General features: G+C 46.0%; 1 protein-coding gene across 2 annotated transcripts in view; it reads right to left on the bottom strand.

The window, feature by feature from the left end:
* The window catches only part of Dhx35 (DEAH-box helicase 35), a 64,088-nt gene extending 60,758 nt beyond the window's left edge, over window positions 1–3,330 (bottom strand). The window contains exon 1 of one of the 2 annotated variants that reach the window (XM_021192165.1): window positions 3,211–3,330. Coding sequence is in view for 1 of the 2 variants with exons in the window: in XM_021192162.2 (XP_021047821.1) it covers window positions 3,211–3,250 (40 nt within the window). In the remaining variant the exon portion in view is untranslated. The remainder of the gene's footprint in view (window positions 1–3,210) is intronic. The other variant, XM_021192162.2, reaches the window with a different exon arrangement.
* Window positions 3,331–11,696: the final 8,366 nt, after the last annotated feature.

Here is an 11,696-nt window from a genome sequence, read left to right as displayed (position 1 = left end):
TTGCCTCTGAGACATCTCACAGGGAGCACCCTTGCCTCTGAGACATCTCACAGGGAGCACCTTTGCCTCTGAGACATCTCACAGAGAGCACCCTTGCCTCTGAGACATCTCACTGGTCCAGAAGCTCAAGATTCTTTAACTCTCAAAAGACATTTCAAGATGAAGTTCCTTCCTACCTCTCCAGTACCATCTCCTGCCACACCCCACAATATACCCACATATAATACCATCACGGTACTCCATTACTGGGGGTTTGGGAACATCCTTAAGACACAAATCCTTTCAATGGCCTGGACAGCCAATCCCTACCTCACCATAAACAAGTCATAACAAACTTGCTTCAGCACTCAGTGTTCGCTCCAAAACCATTACCATCTCTACAATGCAGCCAATTCTTCACACTAAGCTTTCCCTCCCTCTCCTATACCTTAATACAATTATAATAGCTGTGTATCTAGTGCCACGGGTGTTTTGTGCATTGTCTCATTTAATCCTCACAGCAATCCTATTACGACAAATAACCGATAAGGGAGCAGAGACTTGGAGCACTTATGTGGCTCTGCAAGTCACTCAGGCAGGGAAGGCACTGCAGTCCAGTATTTGAGGCCATCTTCCTTACAGCACCCCTCTGCCCTGCTTAGCATCTCTTCTCATGGACACGTAACTTGGAGAGCACACCTTGATGGCTGAGCCCAGGCATGTATGTGTTCAAGACCCGACTGACTACAGAAGTGTACTCTCAATACAGTAGATGAACTAAACAATGAGATAGACGGACTTCGGCCCTGCTAGTTGGGGCTTGGGCTTAGGTCTTTTCAAAGACTAAACAATCTTGTCCCGAGCTAGCTTTTGAGGCTTCTGTCCATCGCATCACCATGGGGGAACCATCAGAGAAAGTCCACCCAGTTGAGGACCCCAAAACTCCTCAGAAGAAAGATGAAGAGGACTCATCTGATGATACAGATGTCCTACAACCAGTAACACTAGGAAAGGTCCTGCAAAAGCTAACCCTGAACCCCGGTGCCAAGTGGTCAGCATGTCATCGCAGCCTACATCACGGGACTGCGACTGCACCTATGGAGAACAAGAGTGAAAAAGTCCGGAGGGAAGTTCAAAGCGCCTTTCCCGAGAGAAGGGTCGGCACTTTGTTGTCGGTGCTGAAAGATCCTATAGCAAGGATGGGAAGATTTGTTCAGACTGAGCAGAAAAAAAGGCTTGAAGGAAATGAGGTTAAAGGGGACAGTGAGCCATTCAGATGTCTCTGCACTTTCTGCCGTTATCAAAGATGGGCTCCCTCTGAGAATGCTAACAACGGGAAGAATTAGGGCAGTTTACATTGTACGCTGTCCCTGCTGTTGATGATGCCACACAGCAGATGTAAAAGCCGTTTTTTGTTTAAGATTAAACTTTTCCTGGTGCTGGGGAAATCTTCTAACTTAACCTTTAAATTGTATATAGGATGTGTGACAATTGGATTCATGTGAATGACTTAAATTTACCCAAAGAATGAGGAGTGGTTTGGTTTAGAAGGTAATTAGGATAGATCTGGATAGATCTTTTGTACTTTCTAATATGCAGAAATTTGTAATAAAGGCATTTTTGTTAGCTTGAAAAACAAAACAAAAAAAAAAACAAACAAAAAACAACAAAAAAAAAAAAACAATGGGACAGACTTGTAGAACAGTTGTTCCAGGTTCTTTAACCAAAATGGTACCCTGGTCTGAGTTTCGGCAATTTATCCAAACTTCTATTAGACTTAACTCTTTGGTCTGCTGGTTAACTCTTGAATAAGTTGGTAACTCATTACTTACTGGGGTGGACAATCGGCTGATGCCTGGAAATGCTGAGTCATGAAAGTGTCACCAGCCAAACAAACGAGAGAGTCAGGGTATGTCTTTGTGGCCCTGGTTGCCCTGGAATATACACCAGGCTGGCCTCAAACTCAAGGGATCCTCCTGCCTCTGCCTCCCAAGTGTTGGGATTACAGCCATGAACTAGTTCAGATTAAAAAAAAAAAAAAAAAAAAAAAGAATTATGTGTCACCTTTGTGAGTTTATTTCTCTAACACTTAGGCACCTGGATTTCCAGGGACCAGCTAAAACACCCTTTAAAAACTGACCCTTGGGGCTGGTAAGATGGCCCAGTGGGTAAGAGCACCTGACTGCTCTTCCGAAGGTCCAGAGTTCAAATACCAGCAACCACATGGTGGCTCATAACCATCCATAACAAGATCTGACTCCCTCTTCTGGAGTGTCTGAAGACAGCTACAGTGTATTTACATATAATAAAGAAATAAATCTTTAAAAAAAAAAAACTGTCCCTTGTTGCCTTTTCTGTCTCAAACTATCTTCATCACAATACAATAATACAATGTATACAGCCAGATCTTCTGGAGGAGAAAAAAAGGAAAATATGTAAGAAAAAGTAAGGGTAGAGGCTGGTACCAGTTAAGAAACAGTGTTTGGTTTGGTTTGGTTTGGTTTGGTTTATAAGAAAAGCATGGACAAAAGGAGCACCCTGCACAGAGCACGGTCTGGTATTTCAACAAGAACCTGACCGGAGAAAATGCAAAAAACAAAGGATTTTGTGATGGTGACTTGTTAGCCTACAAGATAGGAAGAGTGACAGCCAATAGGAAGGGGGGCGTTCACTTTGTGGTAAACATTCAGAGTGGGCAAGACCGAACCTAAAACACTGGAATACATTTTCTTTTATGAGAGATTAAGTCGCACCACATACTCCTGATTCCACGCCCACGGGACAGGTGTTCGTATTCCGCCCACTTCCCGGGTGAGGGGAGCGATGCTCAGAGGGATGGACGCAGAGTTCAAGGTCCCCCATCTACTGCTGCAAGGCAGAGGCGACTTGAACCTGGGCACTCTGACTCCATAACCCAAGCTTCTGAGCCACTGAGCCGCACAGCCTCTCGAGCCCCAATGCAGCCCCAGGGCTTCAGCAAGACGCACACGGGCGCTTCAGGACGCGACATCTCAAGAGGTGCCGAGGAGGCTGAGAAACTCGAACAAGGTCACCCAGAGTTTCCGCCCCAGCTTAGGGAGGCCTTTGACCTCCTCGGGACCACCGTGGGCTGCAGCATCCACGCGCGCAGAGGAGTGTGGTGCCCAGCCCTCCCCCGGTCAGGCCCACGCGCGGGTCCCCAGGCCGAAAGTCACGTCGGTGCATCTACCCAGGCTCCTTGCCCTGCCTTACCGGGTTTCCAGAATTTCACTGGTCCCAAGGGCGCAGCCATGCTGGGGTGAAAGGTCACGAAGAAGACTCCGCCCCTCTAGACCCGCGCGAGTCCCACAGGGCTCAAGGGGCGTGGCCCGCGAGCAGCATCGGCCCGGGCGGCGGGTGGCGGGTGGAGCGAAGAGAGGCCACGCCTATCGGTGACGCCCACTGTGGATCACGTGACCCACCGCTCCCTTAGACTTGCCTTTGCGCGCCTCTCCTTGGCCCACGTGATGCCGCGCGGCCATATTGGCGCGGGGATTGGCTGCTCTACCCTGCTTGGAAGCTCTGGGTTCCCACTAACTTCTAGGAATTCGCTGCTGTGTTCCCGGGCTGTCACTCACCAGCGTGTGACCAGCGAGTGCGCAGAGGCCGGGCTTCCCTGGCGAACTGAGAGATGCTCGTGTCTACATGCTCTCGCAGCTGCGTCTCTTTTAGTCTTATTTTCATACTGAGAGATAATAGAGGTAACGACCTCCTTCCTGCGTCTGATGATTCAGTTAATGCTGCTGTGTTCCCTGGAACTGTAGCTTCTTGTTTCCCAGGCGAGGGTGGGGCTGGGTAAACTGTAAATGAATAAACGCTGGATAAACAGAATGATGCTTATTATCAGCAAGTAAAACCGAAATGATACAGGCAACTTGTGATCTTCAGAGAAATGTCGCAAAATGGGAACGCAGGTGCACATTGGGCTGGAAGATGAGGCTAGAAATCAGATCAGTGAGGCCAGTGCAGTCACCCAGTGTTCCTTCCAAGTCAACCGTTCATAAATCAAATGCTGTTTTTCCTACCTCCCCATCCCCCACCTCCCTGCGCATCAAGTCACTGCAGGACTAGGTGCATCCTCTCCCACTGGGACCAGACAAGTCAGCCCAGTTAGGGGAACGGGATGTACAGGCAGGCAACAGACTCGGATAGCCCCTGCTTCAGTTGTTGCAGAACTCTGCACCAGATACAACCCATGCTCGCTCTTTGGTTGGTGGTTCCGTCTCTTGAGAGCCCTCAAGGGTCCAGGTTAATTGACTCTGTTGGTCTTCCTTTGGAGGCCCTGTCCTCTTCTGGACCCTCAGTCCTTCCCCCAACTCTTCTACAAGACGCCTCTCCCCCAGCCACATCCTCCAGCTCCATTTAATATTTGGCTGTAGGTCTCTGCATCTGTTTCCGTTGGCAACTTGGTGGAACAGTTATGCTGGGCTCAAGGAAGCCGCAAATTAAGAGGCTTTAGAATCTATACATTTTTAGAGCTCCAAAAGAAAAAAGGCTTCATTCTTCGAGGGAAATGGCAAATTATGGAAAGCTTTGGGAACAAGGAACCCTGATTCAGAATCCTTAGCTTGCCCATCACCTGGCCGACATTTAATCTCAGTTGTAAACTGAGCTTTAAAAATGTGTTAAAGGATATGAGGTACAGAGTACCTAACATAGTGCAGGACATTGCAGGTGCTAGGTCAGAATTGGCTCTCGTTAGCTCGACTCCTAGGGCAAATATACCACGCTAGCAAAATCTGAGTTTATGTCACGTTCATTTCTAGATTTGTTTCCTTAATAATTAAATGAAGTTCAACACATGCTAATCCTTCTGTGGAGAATTCTTCACCCCTGCTTTAGATCCTTGAAGGATCTCTACTTCCACTGTCAAACATTCCCCCGTAGAGTAGGACTTACAAGCCGATTTTACCCTAAGACTTGTGCAATTGAACTAAAGTTAATCTGCCTCTCTTTTTATGCTGGGAATTCCTTTTTTTAAATGTTTTTTTTTAAATAATTTTATGTATATGATTTTGCCTATATGTAGGTGTCTCTGTACCAAGTGTGTGCTTGGTGCCCATGAAACCCAGAAGAGGGCACTGGATCCCCTGGAACTGGAGTTAGAGGCAGTTATGAGTCACCAAGTAGGTGTTGGGAATCTAACTTAGACCCTTTGGAAGAGCAGTGAACACTCTTAACCTCTGAGCCAACTCTCCAGTCCACTGCTGAGAACTTCCTGAGGGCAGGGTCTTGTCATATTTTGCTATGTGTTGACAATTGCTGAAAGTGACTATTGAGCAAGTACATATTTTGAACGCTATGTTTCTAAATTATTCTAGCAATGTTGGCAGTCTAACACAAAACCTCATGTCTGCTAGGCCCTCTACTATTGAGCTATAATCTCAACACTGATTTTTATTTTTTTATGTTCATTAAAGTCCTTCATATAGAAAATAACATTTATACATGAAAAATGCCGTTGTAGACGTTACGGATGCAAGTGGTAGAAAACCAACCTCAGGTCAGTAGAAATGCTTGGTGCAGCAGGCGTGGTGACTTAGGCCTGTAACCCTAGCACTTGGAAGGCTAAGGCAGGAGGAACCGCAAGAGTTTATGGCCAGGTTGGGCCATATAGTGAGCTCCAGGCCAGCATGGGCTACGCGGTGAGACCAGAATAATGGATAAAAGTAGTTCATAGATATTAAAAAGTCTGTGAGTATCTGACCTAAAGACATCAGGACACGTGATATAGCCAGAACTCTGTTCGGCTGCCTTTTCTCTCAGATGTAATGGGGCGACAAGATAGCTAAATCAATGTCTCAAATCATCTAAGCATCAGACAATTCAAAAGAAAATTCCCTGGTAAATCCATCCCTATCTGCCTTGTGTATCTATCCCTGAATCAATCAGTGGAGTGAGAAAATATGACGGACTGATTTGCTGAGGACTACTAGATCACTTGTCCCAGCCCCAGGGCCAAGTCCAGCTACTCTCATTAGAACCACAAAGAGCACTGGAGACAGGATGGCTCCTCACAAATCCTGGCACGGTTATCTAAGGATTAATGAGCGAGGCTAAAATGATCTACGACACCCAATCATATATCCTTGCACTACAGCGGCTAGCTCTTAAAGAAACCAGACCAGACAGATGTCCCCTAAAGACATGGTTCATAGAACTGCTTTCCACAATTGTGCTGTGCCAGGATTTCCTGTTGAGAATCCAAGGTGGGCCTTCTGCAGTTGTGGTCCCATATACAACTGTGCCAGGTCTGTTGGCTTTGTACACCAGTGATGATGTTCACATTCATATTACCATAAGCAAAAGCGTCCACCCACTTTAGGGATCTGAATGCAGAGTTGAGGAGAGATCCACAGGAAAGACACTCAGCAAATGACCACAGGAAACTGTATTGTGCTGTGTGCTGGCTAGTCATGTACCAACTTGACAGGAGCTAATTGAGAGAATGCCTCAATAAGATCTGGCTGTAAGGCATTTTTTTAATTAATGATTGGTGAGGAGGGCCAAGCCCATTGTGGGTGGTGCCACACCTGGGCCAGTGGTTCTGGGTTCTAGAAGAAAGCCAGGAGCAAGCCAGTAAGCAGCACTCCTACATGACCTCTGTATCAGCTCCTGCCTCCAGGTTCCTGCCCTGCTTGAGTTTCTGTCCTGACTTCCTTTGATGGTGAACAATAATATGGAAGTGTAAGCCAAATAAACCCTTTCCTCCCCACATTGCTTTGGTCATGGTGCCTCATTACAGCAAGAGAAACCCTTTTCTTACAAGGTTCTCATTAAAATATTACCGTGGAGGGCTGGAGATGTTCAGTTGGTAGAACACTTGCATAACACACATGAAAAATGGGGTCTCTAGTTGCATATGTAGCAGAGGATGGCCTAGTCAGTCATCAATGGGAGGAGAGGCCCTTGGTCTTGGGAAGATCATATGCCCCAGTACAGGGGAATGCCAGGGCCAGGAAATGGGAGTGGGTGGGTTGGGGAACAGGGCGGAGTTGTGTAGCCCCTAACCTTGACTCCTTCGTGAAATTTTTGTGATGGGTTAGGATGGCTTCACTGCCTGTGATTCTGGGGAGCTGGGTGGGTTGGGGAGGCCTCCTTAGGCCTGCAAGATACTTTTTGGCTAGCCTCAAAACTGGGACACTCCTGAAAGGGAGTGTTAGAGAGATGGAACCTGGGGATAAGAGGCAAACAGGCAGTGCCAGGCAAACTGGGGCACCTATCTAGGTTTGTAGCCCAGTGAAACCAGGTTTACCTGAATGCACTCAGTATAAAGTTCACTCATACTCTGGGTACATTCACCTCATGGCTTCGCAAGATGACCCCTGTGGAGTTCAGAATTAACTTTTTTGTTTGATTTTGAGACAGGATCTCATGTAGCTCAGGCTGCCCTCCAACTCACTGTGTAGCCAAGGATAGTCCTAAACTCACAATTCTTCCCTCACCTCCCAAGTACTAAAATGACAGCGTGCACCACCATACTGAATTATTTATAGTGCTGGGAACCAAACCCCATTTTTCTTTTCATTCTTTTTTTTTTAATTTGTAAATAATGTAGAAATTTTTTTATTAGATATTTTCTTCCTTTACATTTCAAATGCTATTCCCTATACCCTCCCCCACCCTGTTCCCCAACCCACCCACTCCCGTTTCCTGGCCCTGGCATTCCCCTGTACTGGGGCATATGATCTTCTCAAGACCAAGGGCCTCTCCTCCCATTGATGACTGACTAGGCCATCCTCTGCTACATATGCAACTAGAGACACAAACCCCATTTTTCATGTGTGTTATGCAAGTGTTCTACCAACTGAACATCTCCAGCCCTCCACGGTAATATTTTAATGAGAACCTTGTAAGAAATATGTGTATTCCCTCAATAGCAGGGATAATTGGTTTTCTTCACCTTGTAGACACTGGGTGGTGCTTCTAAGCCAGGTTCCTATGGCTTGGCTAATGGAAAATGTAAAGATACATGTTTCCCTACATAAGTCTTACATGTCTGAGCATCAAGCTTCAAGCCTGACTCTGTTGTGTAGCCCCTAACCTTGACTCCTTCGTGAAACTTTTGTGATACATGAACCTGTAGATTAAGTGTTAATTTTTAAAATTACTTTTACTTACTGGGGACAAGCACATTGGTGCCACGGCATTCCAGCAGAGGACAAATTGTGGGGCTTGGTGGGTTCCTAGAATCGAACTCAGGTAGTAAGACTGGGCAGAAAAGAAAGCACTTTTATCCACTAGACCACCTGTGCCACCCAGCCTTGGGTTTTCTTTTAGCCACTTTAAATCCCTTTGTTAAAAAGCAACTCTATCCACACTGCCCACAAAGGTGGGGTAGCCATCTCAATGGATTCTTTATTTAATGAGAGGACGTCGATCCTGAAGATTAGGTCTAAAAACTAACTCAAACCGGGCGTGTTGGCGCACGCCATTAATCCCAGCACTTGGGAGGCAGAGGCAGGCAGATTTCTGAGTTCAAGGCCAGCCTGATCTACAGAGTGAGTTCTAGGTCAGCAAGGGCCACACAGAGAAACTCTGTCTTGAAAAACCAAACCAAAACAAAACAAATCAAACCAAATCAAAACAAAACAAAACAAAACACTCAAGTCATCAGTGACAAAAAGAAATTATTCTGTACTTAAGCATTTAATATTTGATAGAGAAGTGTTATTAGTGGTGGTTAGGTATAATAGTTGTATTACAGTTATGTCTTTTAAAGGTATTATGCGTACCATGTGGGGGGGTGCCTGTCGAGATCAAGAGTCATTGGATTCCTGGAGATAAGGTTGTTTGTGAACAAAATATGTGACCAAATCTGAACTCTCTAGAAACAACAGGTACCCTAACCTCTGAGCCATCTCTCTGGCCATTTTTTGTTGCTGCTGTTGTTGTTATGCTTGGTTTGTTTTGAGGAAGTTATCCTTTAGAGCTAAATGCTGGTTGAAAGTGTAGCTCAGTGGTAGATCACTTGCATGGCATGTGTGACCTCTGGTTTGATCCAAGCACAGTGGGAAAGATTGCAATATAGCCTAAATATTTACAGCTCATCTGTACTGGCTGATTAGGACATCAGAAAGAGGGCAAGAGAATTCTCACCTTGGTACTTACTTACCCTCCTCTTTTTTGGGACTGAAGCCAATAATCAGCTACTGTGGAGGGGAGCCCGTGCCAGTTATTGAACCTAGAGCCTTGCACGTGCTAGACCTATCATTGAACTATACAGTCACTCCTGAGCACACCAGCAGACTGATGTAGGTAGTTCAGATCCCACTTAGGCAGCTTTGGTGGTACTTTCCAGGCTGAAGGATTGGTGCATCCTGAGACTGAATGGTTTTCTTAGGATTCCATCTATCTCTTGTTCCTATTTGATTTCTGCCGGCTGAGAGGACAGTGGTGCACAAGTGTTTGGCAGGCCAAGTACTCCCTAGCCAGAGAAATTCACTGATACTTATGTAGTAGGCTGGCCTAGTGCTGCTTGTATTCTAATGTTAATTCGGGGCTGAGGTTTTGGCGGACTTTAAAAGAGAGGACCACAAGGAGAAGGAGGAAGAAGCTGCCATGGGATAAGGGTCAAGAGACAGTGGCCCCAAGGGCTGCCCAATTGGTGCTAAGAGCAGCCCAGATGAAATGTAGTAAATATTAAGTAATAACTTGGGGTTATCAATAGGACAGTAGATTCTAACAGCATGGAGGATAGGCAGGTGCCCAGCTACTGTGCTCCATAAGGCATCTTAAAAATATAAAAGCTGTGTGTATGTTTTTATCCAGGAACTGAATAGCCAAAGGTGGGGTAGAAACCCCAGGCCAGGATTTTTAATATTCACTACTACAACTTACCTCAAATGGGTACTCTGAATAAAAAATTTCTGTTGGTTTAGAATTTCTCAAAAAGGTGTGTGTGTGTGTGTGTGGGTGGGTGGGTGTGTGTGTGTGTGCACGCGTGAGCGTGTAGGTGTATTTGTGTGCAGGTGGGTGTGCACATGTAAGCCAGAGAATCACTGCTATTCCTCTTCTTTCTTTTTTTTCTTTTTCATTGGGTAGGCTAGTCTGGCCAGCCAGTAACCTATTTGCCTGCCTCATCAGCACTGAGATGTCATAAGCCCATAGTGACATTTATGGGGGTTCTTGTGGTTGCAAAAGCAAGCACTTCAACAACTAACCTATGACTCGTGTTCATATGGTGTGTGTACATGTGCATGTGTGTACTGCTATGTGTATATATACATCCATGGGGGGCACACAGGTCACTGTCAGGTTACTTCCTACTTTGTTTTTACAGTTTTATGTTTTTGGTATGTGCCATAGCACATGTGTGGAAATCAGATGCCTTGCAGGAATCAGTTGCCTCCTCCTACCACCTGAGTCCCAGGGATCAAACTTTGGTCGTCAGGCTTAACAGCAAATGCTTTGACCCACTCAGCAGCCTTGCCAATTCCATGCACACTTTGAGAGACTGGACCAGCTGACTACTGTTAGACCTGCTGGCTATGGTTAGACCTGCTGGCTACCAAGCCCCAGGGATCCTCCTCCTGTCTCTACCTCCCCAGCACTGGGATTCCAGGTGCAGGGCGCCATAACTGGCTGTCACACACGTCCTCATGCTTAGACAGCACTTTAGCAAATAAGCCATCTCCAAGCACTGACTGCTCTTCTGAAGGTCCCGAGTTCAAATTCCAACAACCACATGGTGGCTCACAACCATCTGTAATAAGACCTAATGCCCTCCTCTAGAGTGTCTGAAGTAAGCTACAGTGTACTTACATATAATAAATAAATACATCTTTAAAAAAATCTTTTAGAATGTGGACTTAAAATGTCACATTTTTAAGTTGAGATGCGTGATCATAATCCAGGCATCTGTTCATGAGGCTGTCTCTGCATTAACTCCCACTACACACGCAATAGGCTCCAAGGCCTTTCTTTCTACTGCAAGCAAAGCAAAGAGGCACACAATAGAGGATCTGGGTACCCGTCTTTTTATACCATCATATATCGGGTATAGGATCTTGAGTAGGCTATTTCAGCCTGTTTCTATAACTGAGAATGGGAATGCCAGCCATCTAACCTGTAGTCACTGGGCTAGCATGAGATTTAAGGCAGCGATCTAAGCTGCAAACATAAAGCAATCTAAGTCTACAAACTGTATACTCAAGGATTAGCCCAGAGGGTTCAGAGCCATGCGCCAGTGTCCTGTCCTGTCACCTGCTTGATGACTACAGACCACAGCACTAACCCAGCAGATAACCTTGTCATGAGAGGAACATGAAAATCTGCAGGGTACATTCCTGATCTGCATCTGTCAGCATCCTCCCCACAGACAACGCCCTTCCTATTGTAGACTTCTGGACCAGCAAGCCAGGAAGAGGAAGCCATGGATTCTTTCTTCCTTTTGCTCTGTTTTTATGAATGGGGCTTGACAAAACCAGGATTCCATGGCCAGACCAATCCTGATTAGCAGGATATAAGAAGCAGTTACATTGCCTGACACTGGCCCAGGAATCTGGGATAATTATCAGTGTCCTTTCTTGCCCCTACTCTGGAATATAAGATTGCTAAATCGACAATACACCCATCTGATGAAACTGGGCCCATTGGGGCCACTAGAGTGACTGTGAACCCAGGACCACACACCCAGGACACCTTTGGCAGACAGCCAGGTCCTCACCGAAGCAGCTCAGGCTTTGGCTTTGAAAGGA

Source organism: Mus pahari, chromosome 3, assembly GCF_900095145.1.
Source record: "Mus pahari chromosome 3, PAHARI_EIJ_v1.1, whole genome shotgun sequence".
NCBI lineage: Eukaryota > Metazoa > Chordata > Mammalia > Rodentia > Muridae > Mus > Mus pahari.
The sequence above is the reverse complement of the archived record's forward strand: the minus strand, read 5'-3'. Positions and strand labels throughout refer to the sequence as shown.